Here is a 19,468-nt window from a genome sequence, read left to right as displayed (position 1 = left end):
ACAAGGTTTCATGCCAGGCTCAAACTGGTTACTGTGTAGACATGAAAGCAGAGGCAGGTACATTCAATGGGTCAGGGGGCTTCGTTACAAATTATGTTCTTTAAAAAATGTTTTTGGGTAAGAAACACCTACAACCACAACTATACCTTAGCAGTAGTTTTATTGTGCACACTGGATTAGCAGTGTATCATAGGCTTTTAACTCACATTCATTTAGCAAATATTCTTTTACAATACCCTTCCACTTCTCATCACCACAATATATACAATTAATGCTAAACAGTGGTAAAAGCAAGTTACAGCACTGCATCAATGGATATATAAATTATGCACACCGTGTACATGAATAAAGCCAAATGGCCTACAGTTTACAGGGAGGAAATTATAAAACACGTATGGCTACAACATAATGGGAAGTTCAAAATAGACTTCTGTATATAAAATAATGTACAACTAATATTCCAGTGAAGTGCTTTTTTTTGCTCGAAACTAGATAGTGGATAAAGTTATTGCATAACTCACCCTGGCACAAGATGCCGGGCTGCCAAGAACCACAGATGCTGCCCCAGCCAAAACAGCAAGACGTCCTCTTCTTTCTCCCTTCACTCTCTACATAGCCAGCTCAGCCTTTATTCAGTCCTTCAGACCCCCTCCCTACTTTCACAGATAAGATTTAAAGGTCCTTGAAGGGAACCTATTAGCTTTTTTATAACCTGACTCTTACCTTCTCAACTATTGCACTTTTCTTTCATATAGACATACAGATCCCTTAAATATGAATGCAGGTTTGTCCAGAAGATGGAATTCAGTGTGGGTGTGTTTGAGAAAGTTTAAAGTGGTGCTGTAAGCAGAATATCATGAAAAAACATCAAGTGAAGGAACGTGGTTTTGAGAAATGTGCAAAAATCCATTCAGCATTGATGCTTCTCTGTTAGTTAATAACACTTTTTATACCAGAGGACTGTTGGTAATTTCCAGGTGCCAACTTACCAAGCTCTTCAAGGATTTACACAGTAAACTCAACAATCAGCTGACAATTTTAATAAAGACCTTGACAGTTACTGTGGACTAGAATGGATCAGACAGCATACCTGTGTTTTGCAAAGGTTTTTAACATCTAGCACAAGTTTTGTTCTTTTAATTCAATTGGCAAAATACTGTAGGCTGTGTTGAGTACCTCTCCCAATGACTGGGTGGGTGAACATGGAACAGATCTCACATACAAACTTCAGATCGGAAATCTCAAATGCTGTCCATCAATTTAACAAGAGCACCAATTAAAACAAGTATAGCTTTACTTCTGGTGAAATGTGATTGAAAATGTTTCCAGTGTATACTTCCAGTTGCCAGCAAGATACTGTATTGCCAAATGATGGTTTTCAGGCAAGAGTTCGTTGCCTAGGTTTTATTCTTGGATATAACTGCAATAAAACAAGATTTAAAATTATTATTTAGCAAATTATAAAGCATATTAGTTTTTACAACTCTACCACTGCATTAAAAGCAACTTTTAAGCAGAATAATTTGACAGCATCATACATATTAGTTCCATTTCCCTTTATTTCTGCTAGAATCTTTTCAACTGAGCTGTTGAAAAGGTGCTTTAGGCTGATGCTTCACAATTTACAACAATAGTAATAATCAGTTCTAAATGGGAACATTAGTAATTTTAACTGTTCAAACCCTTGTATTAGAAAATGATTCTCTTGAAAACTGGTTGTTCCACATTGTTTCAAGCTTTGGACTAATAGTAGCATTCTGAACTTAACACACAAATTTGGAAGCAAATTCCACTGCCATCATTTGAGTTTGCTTTCAGATTTGTTTAGGGCCAAAAGCCCACTGTCTTCCAATTCAGATCCATACCCACTCTATGGAGGTTTCTTGCTTTTTGCTTGTTGAGTGCTTGGGCCCACCACAAGTAAGTCTTTGGCATGTATAGGGAAGGCCCAAACAGCATCCTGTTCAACATCCTGTCTCCTTTCATAGAGGCTTGCAGCTTAGTATTGTGTTTTAGAAGACAAAGCTGCACTCTTGAGAACTGTACTAGTAACTGCAAATTATGGGTGTCAGAAGCAACACAGAATATTGGGGTGTGTAGGAGTTACCAGAACAGCAGGGGAGGGGAGATTGTTCCATCAAGCAAGCAGAAATGCTGTGCTGACAGAAAGTTTGTAACAGCACAATGTACATTATAAATAATCTGGGAGGAATTCAACAATGAAAACTACAGTATTTTTCCATCTACAAGATGCCCCCATGTATATTTTTTGGGAGAAAATGGGGGGAGATACTATCTGTGTATAAAACAAGCCCAGATTTTGAACATTATTTTAGAGTAAAAAAACAGTCCTATACGCAGAAAAGTATGGTAATTTCTGTTGAGCCCCAGTTTATTAGTTAAATTTCTCTATGAACCCTGTTTGACTATCCCATATTCTATACATTCCACATGATTCACCACCTTAAAAAGAGTTATTCTGAGGTCTGCAACTCTACCTGTGGAGATTAAAATGACCAGCTCCTCCCTCCCCTTTTTTTTTACTGTTCTTGATCTGTACTTGAACCTGCAGTGGTACAGTTCAGGAAGAACTTTCTTCCAAATAAACCAGTACCCCTGTCTTAATCATTCCTAATTGAGCAATCTGGAGGATTTCTGAAAAGCACTGTATTGTGCTGGAATTAGGAAGAGCGTGCAAGACTTACCCCCAAGAGATTTTTAGGCACGTAGCCTTCCTTGTCATTGAGACGAGCCCACCACCAGTCTGTCTCATTGTCATCTTTGCGCCTCAAAATGGTAATTGCATCTCCTTCATGGAATGACAACTCATCGTTGTTCTGAGCTTCATAATCCCACAACGCATACACAATGCCTTTGTTCATTACTCCCAGTTTCTCCTGCACACCTATGACCAAGAAACAACTACATTAACCGAACATGACTAAGCAATAACCACTATTTGGAAAATGGATACTGCAATCGTGACGCCCCTGGCTCTTATGCAGCATAGAAATGTAATACAATGTGTAATATAATTGTAGTGAGGGAAGAGAATTCTGTTTGGTCTGCATTTTTGTGCAAACTGACCTAATTTGCACCTTCCAGATTAATGTATGGATAGATTTCACACTTCTCCAGATTCTGTGATGCAATCCTCAACTCAATGAAAGTACCAACAGTCATTTTTAAGTGCATATTTTTGGATAAAACACTTAAAATGTGTACACCAGGATAAAATATGAAGAGTTATGAAAACAAGATGGACCAGACATAAATACACACATGTGAAATTGTCATGGACCAGAGGTGGAGTAGGGTTCTTATCAAATCCCACCAGTCATAAGGCCTGATTTCTAGAGACAGGTGGTTTTGTCATGGGGAAAGGCAAAAGAAGCACCCTGCAACTAGTTCTAGGAGATTACACCAGTAAGTATTATACTCCATTAAAAGGTAATAAAGGTTGGGAGGCCCAAGAGGTTCAGTGGTTTAGACCACAGCGCCACTTGCGTCCCTATTATACCCCATTATATATCTGTTCTGAGTACCTCACTCTACTAGCACTAATATGAGAATGGCCATTTTGTCCGAGGTTGTGAACACGTTTTGGTGGCTGAATTTTATGACTTGGCTTAAGCTACAGCAGCTCAAGCAGTAATTTACATTGCAATCGCTTAAGCACAGTCAACAGGAAATAATTATCCCTTCCTTTATTATTCAATATGGCAAGTGCATGTTTCTGGAGATTCGTAGGTAGGCTGCTACATTCTGGATCCTACTAGAACTGCTCTGTCCTTTTGTGGCACAGCTGTTTCTGCTCCAAAGCAGGCTAAATATGAGTCACAGCTCATGGTGAGAAAGGCAGTCATTTCCTAAAGCCAGACATGGGAACATTTGAAGATGTGTTTGTGTCTAACGCCTTCTCCACTCTTCTACCCACTCACATACACAGTGTTCCCACTAACAGCACACAGAATTCCTCAAATCAATGAAGAATACAACCTGTATTACCTTAGTTTCCACCCCTTTATCATCTGATTTAGTGAGCAAACTAGCCACACGGTGTATGTCACACATTCTTAATTTGATACCTCATTTGCCTCTCCACAACAACAGTCGGTATTCTAACATTATTGTTGTTTTGGTGTACTTGGAATCTGCTGTAAGCTGCCTTGAGGATCAGCTGGCTGAAAGGTGCTGCATAAATCTTCACACAAAATCGAATACACACTTTTCATTGTAAAGTAAGCAATGCCATACTTCTAGATCCTGGAACAAGTGAGGAAGGACAAATTCAAGCAAAGTTCTGAAATCTCAAGTTATAGAACCTGAAACTTACCATACAGAAACTGGGAACACTGAATATAACCTTCCTCCATTTCCTCACACTTGTCTGCTGCAGTTTCTATGTCACTTATGGTTGAAGCAAAAATTGCTGCTCCAGATTCAACAAGTAGCTTGCAGAGATGAACGCTGTTGCAAGAGGCAGCACAGTGCAAAGGAGTCCTGAAAACAAAGCAAAAGACTCAACGTCAAGTGAGACAAAACGTGCCCTCGTTCCTGTGAAGATGGATTTGCACTAGTAACTGGTTACTAGCTTTTGTTGGCACCCAACAGAAGTGTGTGCTCGACTTGGTCTCTTACCATCCATCACTGTCTGCTGCATTCACATTGACACCAAAATCCAACAGGAACTTAACTATGTGATGATGGCCAGCACACACTGCATTGTGCAGAGGAGTGATTCCTTCATCATTAGGTTTGCTGGGGTCATCCACCTAAGTTGGGGGAAAACAAGGACTGACTGCATGAACTTAAATATTTTCCACCATCAAAACATAACATAGGTGAGTAACAATATTTCCAAGTTTACCTCATATATGATCCTTTGCACCAGGTCAAACTCTCCCTCCAAAGAGGCATCCAGCAGCAAAGCCAAGGGATTGAACTTGACCCTCAAGCTGTGGCCAGTTCTCTCCGAATTGGGTTTCTTCAGGTTGGTCCTTTTGGTCTGAGTAAAAAGGCAACCCTGAGTTTCAAACTGCATCAGTATCAGAACATTGTGAACTGCAGTCTATCATAGACAAATTTATCCTGTTTTAAACTTTCGTTTTCTGGAACTAGTAGAAACATGAGAACTGCCCCAACTTTGTCTCTAGCTTTTCTTTAATGCTCATAATATCTAGATAATCGCCACTACTTGTTTTCCTAATGTAACTGAAAGGGAGCCCGCTTGATGTATTCCCATATGACAATAGTCTTTAATATTTTCAGACCCAAGATCTAGCTTTTAACTGTACATGTCCTGCTCTCTCCCTTTTACTTATAAATGTTTGGTGCTGGTGGCATGATCATAACCCACCGACTGAGGACCAAGGCCTTAAAAGACAGGCCTGCACAACTATAAGCTGAATGGAGCCCACCAGCAGCTCGATGAACCTTTTGTTTTGTCTGCCTGCCTGGGAATTCAAAACCAAGGTTATCAAGAACTTGGCAGGTCACAATGCGACTGTTACACTGCTTTCAGCTTTGTGGATCAAAGTGCACTTCACCAAAATACACATTGCAGGCAGAGTCAAATCTTGCTTCTGTACTTGCCTAACTTGCCCTATGGAACACTTTTGTCCTACATCCAAGACATAGGTTAGACTTATTGGCCATTTGTTTGGGAAAAATTTAGAATATACTAAGAAAGTTTTATGGGGCGGGGGGGGGGGTTGGACTCGCTGTACACACTCAACCTAAAGTGGATTCAAAGTTTTGCAGATTCCACGATGTGGCATAGCACTGCTTACGCCCCCCTCCCGCAGATCACACTGGTTTTGGCGCAGTATCTTACCGCAGGAAGTGGAGGAGGAGGAAGAGCAGGTGGCGGCTGCATTTCCTCCTCTTCTGGGGATTCTGCCTCTGGGGTTGGACTAGGTGGCCGCTCAATAGAAGGGGCTATAGCAGGGTTGTTGTTGTTGTTATCATCCTCTGTTGTCTCGGGCATTTGATTTGTGTTTTCTTCGCTGATCAACTCCTCAGTTGCAGGAGAAGGTAGTTCGTTATCATTGGCATCTGATGAAGGCTCATCAGGAAGAGGAGCTGTCGGGGGCACAGCTACGGGCTCCTCAATATTGCCATTGGTGTTTGTGTTCCCATTGTCAACATCTGCCAAGGTGCCTATGAAGTCCTGTGAGTTGCTTGGCTGGTAAAAAGGGGCACCTTCTATTCCTCCGGCCAGGGTATTAAAGCGCTGGTACAATAGCTTCTGAATGTTTGGCCCACTGGGGCCTTCTGGTTCAGTGATGGAACTCCGCTTCTTCAAGGGCCTGGGAGCATTGGCGAGTTTCCTGCGAAGGGCTTCCAAATCGGCATCACTTTGGTAGCGAAGGGGCGAATGCACGATGGGCGTGAGCTTGGTGGGGCTGAGGGGGCGAGGGATGTTTTCTACGTTGCTGTTATCACCAGAGGGTGGGATGTTTTCCAGTTCTTGATCTTTTTCACTATACTCGTTAGGAGGTTGAGGCTGTGATGGATTGGCAGGCAAAGAGCTGTGAAGGAACGGCAACGGCGAAGGGGAAGTCGAACCGGACTGTACAACAGGCTTCCCATAAACTGAGAAGAAAAAGTAGCAGTTAGAGATGGGTCTAAATCAACATGGAATAACTTCTCAGAAGTGTTGTTTGTTGTTTTAAAAATCATATAAAAATTAATGGTGACAGTTGTCAATTTTGTAGCTTCAAATGCATGAGGAAGCTACTTAAAAGCAACTCATCTTTCTAACAATTATGGACATTTTCATGCAGTTATAAAGCAGTCATAAAAGTGGGGAAGATTTGGAAGGGAGGTCATGGTTCTTGGGTATAGATATCTAAAAAAGGAAGGACATACAGCACTAAAAAGCCTAAACATCTCTAATGTGTAGTATTCCTTGCAAGTCAGCCCCTTTATGAAATATAGATATGATGTGCTTTAAATAGCAAGCAAAAGAGAACAAAGAGTAGCACACCAAAGGTGCCCACTAAGCTACAGATACAGTGACATCAAACTGCTGCGAAATGAAAAACAACATTCTGTTATTATATCTCAAATATAGTTGAGGACATCCATGGCTTCAAGAAAGAATACAAGATAGTTCACCATTTTGTTGCATTTATCCATTTCCAACATGAAGTTATTAGTGGCAAGTTGACAGTTCTTAGTTCTCTTATCAACAGTAATTTTCAACATAAATGCATAGAATGTAAATCCCTCACTAGCCCCCTCTAATGTTTGCAGAGGTCAATCATATTCCCTCTCACATTGTGACTAGACAGGTCAAGTGGGTTTTAATCCTATGTCCTGGAAGTTGGGCAATAGGGGCAGTACAGGATTCCTTTTGGTGTACCGACCTCCTCGCTGCACCAAGGATTCCCTGCCCGAGCTGCTTCAGGTTGTGGCGGATGTTCTCCTGGAGACACCTAGCTTGGTTGTCCTAGGGGATTTTAACATCCATGCCGACACGACCTTACAAGGGGCCGCTCGGGACTTCATGGAAAGCATGGCCTCCATGGGGCTGTCCCTGAATAAGTCTGGCCCAACCCATAGCCGCGGACATGCCTTGGACCTGGTGTTTACCTCTATGGATGTTGGTGATCTGACACTAAGTAAAAGCGAAACGAAAGAAGTGCTATGGTCAGATCACTTCCTGGTGCAACTGGACTTCTCTGCGACCCTTCCCCTCTGCAGGGAGGTGGGACCAATTCGGATGGTCCGCCCCCACCACTTAATGGATCCAAATGGTTTCCAGAGAGTGGTAGGGGATGCTTTATCCCATGTTGATGGCCTTTCAGCCGATTCCCTGGTGGCCCGCTGGAATGTGGAGTTAACCAGGGCTATTGACTGTTTGGCTCCGAAGCGCCCTCTCTGATTGCATAGAGCCCGGAGAGCCCCGTGGTTTTCCACGGATCTGAGGGCAATGAAACAATTGTTGAGATGGCTAGAGCGCCGGTGGCGGATAACTCATTCCGAATCTGACCGGACACAGGTTACAGCTCAACGTCGAGCCTACCAAGTGGCGATAGCGACGGCGAAGAAGACTTTTTCAGGTGGTTCACAATTTAGCGGAACCACCTGCGACATCGGGGCCCAGTACGGGCCACATGATCTCCTGCAATGATTTTGCAAAGTTTTTTGCAGATAAAATCGCTCAGATTCGGGAAGAAGTAGACTCCACCGTGGGAGCAGGGCCAGGGCAGGAGAGTGCTAGAGTCCTGTCTAGTCAAGTTGTGTGGGATCAATTCCAATCTGTCACCTCCGAGGATGTGGACAGGCTGCTTGGACGAGTGAAGCCAACCACCTGTCTCCTGGATCCTTGCCCATCCTGGCTTATAAAAGCTAGCTGGGAAGGACTGGGCGATGGGCTTCGTGGGGTGGTGAATGCTTCCCTTCGTGAGGGAGCCTTCCCAGACCCGCTGAAAGAGGCGGTTATTAAACCGCTTCTTAAAAAACCATCTTTAGATGCAGCCATGATGGCCAATTATCGCCCAGTCTCAAATCTTCCATTCTTGGGCAAGGTGATTGAGCGAGTGGTTGCTGAACAACTCCAGGCACGCCTGGAAGAAGCGGACCATTTGGATCCCTTCCAGTCGGGATTCAGGCCTCATCATGGGACTGAAACTGCCTTGGTCGCACTGGTTGATGATCTCCGGCAGGCTAGGGACAAAGGCGAGAGCTGTTTCCTAGTTCTGCTGGATCTCTCAGCGGCGTTTGATACCATCGACCATAACATCCTTCTGGACCGTCTTGAGGGGCTGGGAGCTGGGGGCACTGTCATACAGTGGTTCCGCTCCTTCCTCCTGGGCCGTGTTCAGAAAGTGGTGGTGGGGGATGAGTGTTCAGACCCCTGGGCTCTCACTTGTGGGGTGCCTCAGGGTTCTGTCCTCTCCCCCATGCTTTTCAACATTTACATGCAGCCAGCCACTGGGAGAGATCATCAGGAGGTTTGGGCTGGGTGTTCATCAGTATGCGGATGATACCCAGCTCTACCTCTCTTTTAAATCAGAACCAGTGAAGGCGGTGAAGGTCCTGTGTGAGTGTCTGGAGGCGGTTGGAGGATGGATGGCGGCTAACAGATTGAGGTTGAATCCTGACAAGACAGAAGTACTGTTTTTGGGGGACAGGAGGCGGGCAGATGTGGAGGATTCCCTGGTCCTGAAAGGGGTAACTGTGCCCCTGAAGGACCAGGTGCGCAGCCTGGGAGTCATTTTGGACTCACAGCTGTCCATGGAGGCACAGGTCAAATCTGTATCCAGGGCAGCTGTTTACCAGCTCCATCTGGTATGTAGGCTGAGACCCTATCTGCCTGCAGACTGTCTCGCCAGAGTGGTGCATGCTCTGGTTATCTCCCGCTTAGACTACTGCAATGCGCTCTATGTGGGGCTACCTTTGAAGATGACCCGGAAACTACAACTAATCCAGAATGCGGCAGCTAGACTGGTGACTGGGAGCGGCCGCCGAGACCATATAACACCGGTCTTGAAAGACCTACATTGGCTCCCAGTACGTTTCCAAGCACAATTCAAAGTGTTGGTGCTGACCTTTAAAGCCCTAAACGGCCTGGGTCCAGTATATCTGAAGGAGCGTCTCCACCCCCACCGTTCTGCCTGGACACTGAGGTCCAGCTCCAAGGGCCTTCTGGCGCTTCCTTCACTGCGAGAGGCCAAGTTACAGGGAACCAGGCAGAGGGCCTTCTCGGTAGTGGCGCCCGCCCTGTGGAACGCCCTCCCATCAGATGTCAAAGCGATAAACAACTACCTGATATTCAGAAGACATCTGAAGGCAGCCCTGTTCAGGGAAGTTTTTAATATGTGACATTTTAGTGTATTTTTTATCTTTGTTGGAAGCCGCCCAGAGTGGCTGGGGAAACCCAGCCAGATGGGCGGAGTACAAATAATAAATTATTATTAATTATTATTATTATTATTATTGTCTTTTAGCATTATATTAATACCTCCATGTCTCTTCTGGAAATGCTAATAAACCTAGTGTTAACTTCACTCCCCCCAATCACTCATCTAAATATTGGGTTGTAGTCGATGTTAGAGTACTCAGAGTAGACCCACTGAAATTAATGAACAGGGCTATCTCAGGTTCACTAATTTCAGTGAGTTGAGATTAGTTGGAAACAACTAATTCAATAAAACAGGCCCCTAAAGTAATCCTTGAGATGGTTGCAGAAGTGGTTCATCAGGTGAGACAGAATCACATCACTATTTCCCCAGCAGGTATGTCGCTGCCAATTAGAGAGAAGGAAAGGGGAGAGGTCTGCACAGTATGGGTGCACTGGCGGAAACAATGAATTAGCTCTCCAGTGTGTATGCACTGCGCTGACTTTGACGCCTCACCCCTCTCCTTCTTGGTAAGCAGCAGTGACAAACATGCTGAGAATCTAGCTTTGCAGCTCCACCCCAACCGGTTCAAATATGTCCCCTTAACAACTGTCTTTGAAGCAAATATTGTTCAGCACCTCAGACCTGTCACGATGTAGAGAGAGGAAGAGCACAAGCCCCAATTTTAGATTTGTAGCAAAGCATAACCCACTTCTGCCTCCCAATTAGATGCAATGCTGCAAACCTGTAATGTACAGTTATTTGTAAAGAAATCCTGGGTTAGCAGAATGCCCAAGCTCTTTTCTACCATTTGAAATAAACAGCACTTTTTTTAGCAAAGATCTAATTTACATCAACGCGGGTGGCGCTGTGGGTAAAACCTCAGCGCCTAGGGCTTGCCAATCACATGGTTGGCGGTTCGAATCCCTGCGGCGGGGTGAGCTCCCGTCTTTCGGTCCCAGCTCCTGCCCACCTAGCAGTTCGAAAGCACCCCTAAGTGCAAGTAGATAAATAGGTACCACTTTATAGCGGGAAGGTAAACGGCTTTTCCGTGTGCTGCGCTGGTGCCGGCTCGCCAGAGCAGCTTCGTCATGCTGGCCACGTGACCCGGAAGTGTCTGCGGACAGGACACGACTGGCCCGTACTGGCAGGGGTACCTTTACCTTTTTAATTTACATCAAACCTAATTTAACTCCTGTAAGTATCAAACAGCTCTTAAACAGAAGAGAGATGCAACATCAAATTATTCTACCTGCTTTAACGGACTTGTTCAGGGTATTGTATACAGCCTGTTGATAGTTCTTTGGTGGCGTCACTTGCTGAAGGTACATGGAATAGATGGAACTGGAGTTCACGGTTTGGGGCCCTTTCCTGGGAGACTGGGGCCTTGAGCCTTTGTCAGCTAAGAAAGGCCTGATGGCCACAGTTAAGGGAAGATCAGGCCTGCCATCGCCACCTGGAAATAATGGGGCGCCAGAAGGTTGATATGTGGGGCTTGGAGGCACAGATATTCTCTGCTGTATTTGTTGCGAGGAGCTTGGCTGATGAACGCTGCTGGCTGGTGGTAACGGAACAGGTCTTTGCCGGCTTGCTGCTGTAGAGCCTGGTCTCGGGAGGCTGCCATCTTTTCGCCTTTCAAGGGAATTGGTAGAACCTGTTCCCAACGGAATGGCGCTTGGGTAGGTCCCATAGTTCTGGGGCAACTGCTTACTTGCTCCAGGGATGGTAGGTGGTACTTTCCCTATATCAAGACCCTGTGGAGGGGAAAACAGAAGAAGTGTCTGAAAAGCTGAGAAGGCTGTTCTTCTATCCTATATAGAAAACAAGTCCCTTTTTAACACATATCTCATGGACGAAGTACACAAAATCTTGCCAGAGAGGCCCATAGCACATACAGAAATGTAGTACACAAACATGCAAAACACCATGAATTTTTGATACTGTATGCAGCAAGGGGGTGGAGGAAGAAGTGATAAAAACTCACCAGCTTATCAGTACTTCCTAATGAAGAAGACAAAGGCTGACTTGATATCGTTCCTTGTTTTAAACCAGCGTCCATGCTGGATTCCTTCCAGTCTGCATTGGAGATTTGTGGCGGCTTCACCACAGGAACCGGACTCTGCTTAACTGCTGACCAGGTTCCCTCGTTAGCTGGCAACAAAGGAAAATGTTTATTAAATGGTTACTGGTGCCCACACATTTGTATAAAGAGAATATGAAATTGTGAATGGAAGATAGTGCAGAATAATTCAGATTAAGAAAATCAGAGTAGGATTAGAGATGCCAACAATCAGTTAAATGTGTTTAATCTAAAATAATGTTTATTAATGTATTTTATTATTAAATTTCTACCCAGCCTATCTGTACTAGGTTCCAAAGGTGGCCAAGACCGATAAAGCATATATGCAATAAATAAAGCATATTAAATTACAAGCTTATACATAAGGCCAAAGAAGCAACTGGTAACCTGTTTAGAGCTCTGAGTACTGTTTTGAGTTTAGTGAGATTTCATTATTTTAGGGATACATTGATAGATTTCTGCTGGCTCTAGAAAAGGCCGCACAATAAAGATTCTCACAACTGGATATCGCCCATGTATTTCTGTAAGTTGGTCTGAGCCCACAGGATGGGAAAATTATAATAAAATACATTAACACTAAACATTCCATTTCAATTAAAACTGAATTCTACAGATGTATTGTGCTGAAATATAATTCATTATCTTAATCTAAAGATGCCTTTTGATTTCTGATTAGAATTAAGATCATTGAGAATGCATTGTGGTTTGCAACATACAGTTCATAAACTGCTGTTTTTTGTTTCCTGAACGCCACGAAGAGCTGCCTTCAGGGCCAACATCAAGATCTGACACTGTCCATGACCTTCTATTATCATCATCTGGGGTAGTACAAAGAATCAGAAAGTCAAGTGAAGATATTATCTCCCCAACACACCCTGACATCATGCCCACCTGGAAAATAAGAAGAAACTTTCTAAATGTGAATTTTGATATAGATTATATGAAAAAACCCACCCCAATTGAGCAAATGCATGCCATATTCATAAGCACAGCAGTCAAGCAAATGCACTGAGAACCAGATGGATCTGCTGCTCGTGTGTTATTTTCCCGTCTTTGGAGGGGGATAGCAGAAACTAGTATGGTGGCTATGGAAGTAACTGGTTTGTATCCATGCATTTCATTTATCCTCTTCAAGCGAGAAATTGACTTTGAATATCAGAATACTTTGACACAAACCCAGAAGCTAGGAAAAAAATTTAAAAACTTTTTTGAAGCAAAACAGCACCTGAAGAGGATGCCAACTTCCTGAATTGACTTTTAATGAAATTTGTCTAAAGTAATGGTTACTCTTAGAACAAAAAAATGCTCTTTCTCATACATGCCGTAAAAAGCTTCTTTTGTAACAACGTTTCCAATTTGTGCATCTCAACTTTCATAATTTCAAGAACAGCAAGAACCCAGTATTATATAAATGTTATAACCAGAGATAAGAGGCCTGATTTGAAACACTTGATACAGTTAGTAGCAAGCAGAAATAAAGCATTTAATCTGAAAATAAACATTTGGTACAAAACTCGCTCTATTTTTTTCTAGGAGGCTATTTCACGAAATAGTGTGCCTGAGAGGTCTGATCCCCCCCCCAATAATCTCTCTCTCTCTCTCTCTCTCTCTCTCTCTCTCTCTCTCTCTCTCACACACACACACACACACACACACACAGCCCAATGCTAAATAACAAACTGCTTTTGAAATTGCCTTTGGTTTAAAACATGCCTTGCTGCATGGCATGGGGGGGGTCTGCTGTTCAAGAAAACAATACCAAAGCCACCCTGAGCATGCAGAATTATTTGTATGATTCTTGGAAACCTGGGGTCCACAGCGGAACATGCACACTTCATTTTATTTCTGTTTCTATTTCAAAACTGCCCCAACTCCCTCGTTAAACTATTCAGAATTCAACAGCTGACTGAAAATCTAAGAGAGTCCCTTTGATGGTCCACTCCCAGTGACAATCAGCAGTTTTTGTAACTACCAGTGTCAGTTCCTGTAACTACCCATCAGTTGACTGGCGGTTAAAGTGACCTTCTCACCTTCTCCCCCCCCCCCCAATTAAGAAGATGAAAACTAAATGTTAGTGAAGTTCAATTTCAGTGGAATCTGTGCACTCATAAGTTCCACTGTGTTCAATGGAATTTATTCATTAGTAGGTGTGTTTAGGATTTCAGACTGATGATGTGAGCCTGTATAAAAAGGACCCCTGACAGTTAAGTCCAGTCGTGAACGACTCTGGGGTTGCAGAGCTCATCTCGCTTTACTGGCCAAGGGAGCTGACATTTGTCTGCAGACAGTTTTTCCGGGTCATGTGGCCAGCATGACTAAGCCGCTTCTGGCGAAACCAGAGTGGGGCACGAAAACGCCATTTACCTTCTCGCCGGAGTGGTACCTATATATCTACTTGCACTTTGACGTGCTTTCGAACTGCTAGGTAGGCAGAAGCTGGGACCGAGCAATGGGAGCTCACCCCGTCGCGGGGATTCGGCAAGCCCTAGGCTCAGTGGTTTAGACCACAGCGCCACCCGCGTCCTGTGAGCCTGTATATGTTTACTCAAAAAAGCCCCACTGAGTTCAATGGGACTTACTGCCAGGTACACGAGTACAGGATCACAACCTAAGTAACTTGTCCACAGCCACAAAGTAAACCACCTAAGAACAAGACTAGAGAACACAAAAAACAGTACAAGCTTATGTCAAAATATATACAATGTGACCCTATGTGAACTTTCTTGACTCAAGGTACCAGGATAGTTAATTATTTGCTAGCTAAGTATTCTGCTTTTTCTAGATACATGAAGGAGAGCATTTTAGATTTGTTCACTTGCGAAATACCCAGAAAACAATGAAACACACACACATGCTTCTATTGACAATATATAGACACAGTTCTAAAAATTCCTGTTTAATATGCATCTGTGTGCCAAAGCTTAGATGACCATATTAAAAATGGGATTTCTTAGCTTGCCAAAGATCTTCTACAGACTCACAGTGCAGGATCTCAGAAAGAGTAGAAGCTGAATGGATGATATTGTGAACAGCGGACTGAAGAGAGGGAGGTGACAGAATAGGATCCACTATAATGTCTAAATCAGAAATCTTCCAGGGACCTGGAGATTTTTTCACACACCCATAGTCTGTATCTACTGGAGACGACCAGATCCAGTCACACAGTAAAAGAAAAAGGGGGAAAAATAGGATGTGGAAAATAATTACAACATAAATGACAAGAGAGAGATTAAAACGTAAAAGAGAACAGGAAAATGTACAGATAAAAGTATGACACTCAACATATTAAGAAAGAGCCCTCATATTGTGTCTCATACAAAATCTGGGTAGAAAACAATTTTCAACTTAAGCAGTAGGGGAGAAAAAGTCAGTTTTTTAAAAAGAAGTGCATATGTAATTTATATGACTAAAGTGCATTCTGCATATATTGTACTTGGCTGCTAGAGACAAGGGCTCATAACCAAACCAATTAGCCAGATATCCAAAATATTGTACAAGGCTAAAGCCAATGACATATCTGGAGGCATTCTGTGTTCAGAAACTGCAAGCAGGACTTGTTTTGACTAGTTAGGTATCAACTGTTTGTTTTCAAAGATAACCTATCGAAAAGGAATCTGCAAGTTGCAGGAACCATCTACATAAATGAGTGTGAAGATGCATGTTATACTGTTTTTACATCTCCTGAAATGCTACTTATGTTAAAAGTCTGGCCTCTTGCCTCTCCGTTTTCATAAGGCAGGGCAATTCTCGCCTTCCATTCAGCCTGAGCAAGAACTGGCCTGCCCTCCATTTTCCACGTGAGAAAAATAATCCCTGCCAAACCTCTGAATCCACAAATTACAGGCTGTCTAGCAATGAGATGGGGGACCATAGGGACTATTTATACCAGCAAAAAGTAGCTTCCTCTGACCCTTGTGAGGTTTCTAGCATACCCTCACTCCGAAAAATCCCTTTTAGGGCCAGAGCACTATGTTGCAAGTGAAGTCGTTTAGGATCAATCAGGTTTGAGCCACAGAGTTCCTTTTTTTCAGTATTTTGTTTTGTCCAACTGCCTTCTTCTTTCCTTCTTCTACTAGAAATAAAACTTCATATAATTTGACTGTTGCAGATCTGGAGTGGGTACATTTGCCAAGCTCAAGGATTCTAATCTTGCCCCTACAACCCCAGATCATTTGGGCTCATGCTAACAGAATTGGGGTTGTTAAGGATCAGTAAGTTGCTCTGATCTCTGGGAGAGATTGAGAACTTTTCAGCTCACTTTATGCCTTGAGTAAACTGTGAGGGATCTGGATGGGAAACACAAGAGGCTCTGTTCCTGGGATCTCAGGACTCTTAGAACTTCCTTGAGCACCCCAGATTTCTTCCCACCTGGGGGGGGGATACCTGTGAGTTCAAAGGTGGCAGCTGCTACTGGTTGGTTACTGCCCTACTCCGAAAGGCAGTTGTGCAAGGAAGGACATGAGAGGCTCTTCTGAACACTCCCCTTCTGTCACAATACTCACATCAGAATTGCTCTTCTTGCAATTAAATATGAACTTTTAATCACAGCCATACTTAATGTAGGAGTTGCATATGGTACAACATCATATTGGCAAACCACAGAGGCATTTAATAGTAACTTTGGGACAAAGCAGGAAGCAGCTCGACTCATGTTTTTGTCAAATGACTGAACAAACGAATTTGTTCAATATGAAAGTGAGCTCTGGGGGTCCTGATCCCTTCCACCTTATGGAAGGGACTGATGATCATCCCCAAAGGCAACTCCTTTGTCACCTCCTACTGTACAAAACAGTGTACTTGTTTTTGTGAACTGCTTACCAGATTTCGATCTTCCATGAGTTGCGCTAGTAGTAATAGTGAGGGACTGTGGTTTCACTGGGTCAACTGGCACAGCATAGCTGCTGGAGCTAGGAACTTGAATGTATGGCCCCACGGCTGCAACTCTGCCCGAAGCATTCAACGACGATTGAGGAGAGGATGTTCCATTTATCCGGTTTAACTAAAAAATGGCAAATCAAAAGGTGTGTTAACATCAATATCAGCATGTGTCTACATATCTGCAGAATCTTTTTAAAAGGAAGAGTTATAGAAGAATTACAGTGTGCTTCTCTGGGGTTCAAACCCCTTAGCCCTTCCTCCTCTCCTCCCTCACCCCTGGGGCATTTTCTCTTTTATGTTCATAAACAACGTTAATAACAGTCCCGCTTCCGTTTTATTATCTCTCTTTCCCAACTACTGGGAATGTGGAAAGCATTTCATCTCAGAAGGCACCAAAAAGCATCATATAATATATCCTCTTCTCCCTTTTGGTTCCATGTCATAGAGCTGTAAAGTCTGCATCATATGGAACTCATGAGATTATTAGGAAATTAAGAAAGTTTCTACTGCCAATGTAATTCAGCAAACTCAATTTTGAAAAAGTTAATTAAGAGTCTACTATTCCTATCTTGGCCACCAAAGTACTCCTGTGCAGGAACTAATACTTTATCACTAAATTTCAATTCATGTCTACATGACCCCACATTCAATTTATACTCTCATATTACCGCAGCAGATTTTGGCAAAACACAAGTAATGCATTATTCACTTCTATGGGGCTAGAGGAAATGGAAACTTGATGAAGCTTGATGAGCTTTGTAGAAGTATTGAAATGTGGCCCTTTTAATAGTTTATCTTACAGGGATGTTTTCTTTTTGACGTGCCTCAACTTTTTTCTTGTATAGGCGCTCACGTAGCTCATTGATACGCTTGTCCATCATGGCAACCTCCATGTTACGCTTATTCAGAAGTTCTTTCTGCTGCTGAAGCTTGGTGTTCTGTTCCTGATTAAGCCTGTTACGAATCTATAAATAAACAGAGTGATTATCACTACTTCGGTTTGGGTTGTTTTTAAAGGTAAAAAAACTCAATAATCTGTAGAAAAAAACAGCTATGTCCTGTGTGTGCCCTCTGGAATTATTTTTCATTTAAATAGTAGAATAGTCATGCTAGACAACAAACTGCCTTTTGAAATTTAAGAGGTTTAGTGGGGAACTGCTGTATAAGAAAAAACAAGTCCAGAGCTCTATTGGGCGTACAAAATTAATTGTATATTTCTTTGGAGTCAAGCCTAGGTAGTTTAACACATGCCTAAAGACTAAATACATCTACTTGCTTGTAAGTCCAATTTATTTCTTTCAGATATATTTCTAAGGTTTGTGCTCAGGGGCAGAAACTAAAATCTATATACTTCTTTGTAACCCCTTCTGACATACTTTCATTTCCCAGAAAGCACCTGTTCAGTCATGAATAAATACGGCATGCAATCAATTAACAGCGCCTAAGTAAAACATCAAAACTATATAAAGAACACTGAAAAGAAAAGCAATAATATAAAACCTTCCTTAATTTATAAGAAATTTGATTAGGATATGATTTCCAGTATAAAAGTTATGCTGCTGGATTTTGTCCATTTCCAAATAAAGGATGTCATCTTATAGACATTTAGCTGGGAGTAAGCTGAACTCACAAAGACTTCTAAGAAGATATAGTGCTTAATATGTGAATGAAACACCAACTAAAATGCCTAATTGTAATACTGCTTTTCTTTCTTAGAAGAGGGATGAAAGGAAAATATTTATTCAACTGCTTTCAATGGTAATGGGGAGGCATGACCAACTGGCAGCCTGGATATGGCCCTGAAACAATTTTACTTGGTCCCTTGTAACTGCTATGTTTTAACTGAGATGCTTAACTGACACTAAATAGAAGAAAGCCCCAGTTTTGTTCATTGGCACTATGTAAAATGCATGTCATGATTGTTTACCTGTAGCTCTTGGTATAATTTTTTTAATTCTACAGCGGCAGGCCCTGTCATCTGTCCATTGTAAGACTGGAACCCATTCAGCTTCCCTTTTCTCAGGTCCTCTAGCTGTTGAGTAAGCTGGTCCACCTTTAACACTGCAGCTTGTAACTCTTGTTGCTTTTCCTGGAAGATGGCACTGATATGTTCAATTTCAGTGGCTGAAATTAAAATGCAGAATGAATGCAAACACATAGAAAGAGAAATGAGCATGAGGCCATAAGCAACTCTGTTCAAATATTTTCTCTGAGCTGCTGCAGAATGAAGCTTATAAGCAAAATAATTTGGGGGTGGGGGCCATAGGAACCAACTCCTAGGAGCCATGGAGGCTTCAGCCCCCAAAACAAAATATTTGAGGGGGATGTTCCCCCAGGTTGATGGGCATTGCCATTGAAATGTGCATGCACCACATCATTTGATCGATTATGCAGGGTGGGGCTTACCTGCCCCCCCTATTTTATTCGAGTTGGCACCGCACCCCTGGTGGGGGCAAAGGAAAATGCTGTGGTTGATTCTGCTTGGATAAGGCTATTAAGTGGTCATGCCTAAATTGGACTTTAGACTGTTATGTTCCCCAGTCCACAACCCCCCCGAATCAGCTGCTGGAGTTTGAAGTGCAGCAAGCAGAAGGCAATGCTCTGCTGATCAGATCTAGCACAAGCCAATTGCAGGGACACAATTGAATGCCTCAAGCCA

At 42.8% G+C, this 19,468-nt stretch overlaps 1 protein-coding gene across 9 annotated transcripts in view; it reads right to left on the bottom strand.

The window, feature by feature from the left end:
* Positions 1–143: 143 nt before the first annotated feature.
* PPP1R13B (protein phosphatase 1 regulatory subunit 13B) overlaps positions 144–19,468 on the bottom strand; it is a 68,040-nt gene continuing 48,715 nt past the window's right edge. For 5 of the 9 annotated variants that reach the window (XM_053363403.1, XM_053363146.1, XM_053363221.1 and 2 more), the window contains 12 exons: positions 18,737–18,933; positions 17,610–17,774; positions 16,750–16,930; positions 14,913–15,068; positions 11,836–12,002; positions 11,104–11,605; positions 5,837–6,597; positions 4,871–5,008; positions 4,642–4,775; positions 4,337–4,503; positions 2,706–2,905; positions 144–1,420 (listed from right to left, as the gene is read on the bottom strand). In XM_053363403.1, the coding sequence (XP_053219378.1) occupies positions 1,379–1,420; positions 2,706–2,905; positions 4,337–4,503; positions 4,642–4,775; positions 4,871–5,008; positions 5,837–6,597; positions 11,104–11,605; positions 11,836–12,002; positions 14,913–15,068; positions 16,750–16,930; positions 17,610–17,774; positions 18,737–18,933 (2,810 nt within the window). In that variant the 3' untranslated portion in view covers positions 144–1,378. Of the gene's footprint in view, positions 1,421–2,705; positions 2,906–4,336; positions 4,504–4,641; positions 4,776–4,870; positions 5,009–5,836; positions 6,598–11,103; positions 11,606–11,835; positions 12,003–12,647; positions 12,750–14,912; positions 15,069–16,749; positions 16,931–17,609; positions 17,775–18,736; positions 18,934–19,468 lie in introns of all 9 variants that reach the window. The other 4 variants (XM_053363064.1, XM_053363314.1, XM_053363490.1 and 1 more) reach the window with 4 other exon arrangements.

The sequence above is a fragment of the Podarcis raffonei genome, chromosome 1 (genome assembly GCF_027172205.1).
Source record: "Podarcis raffonei isolate rPodRaf1 chromosome 1, rPodRaf1.pri, whole genome shotgun sequence".
NCBI classification, from domain to species: Eukaryota; Metazoa; Chordata; class Lepidosauria; order Squamata; family Lacertidae; genus Podarcis; species Podarcis raffonei.
The sequence above is the reverse complement of the archived record's forward strand: the minus strand, read 5'-3'. Positions and strand labels throughout refer to the sequence as shown.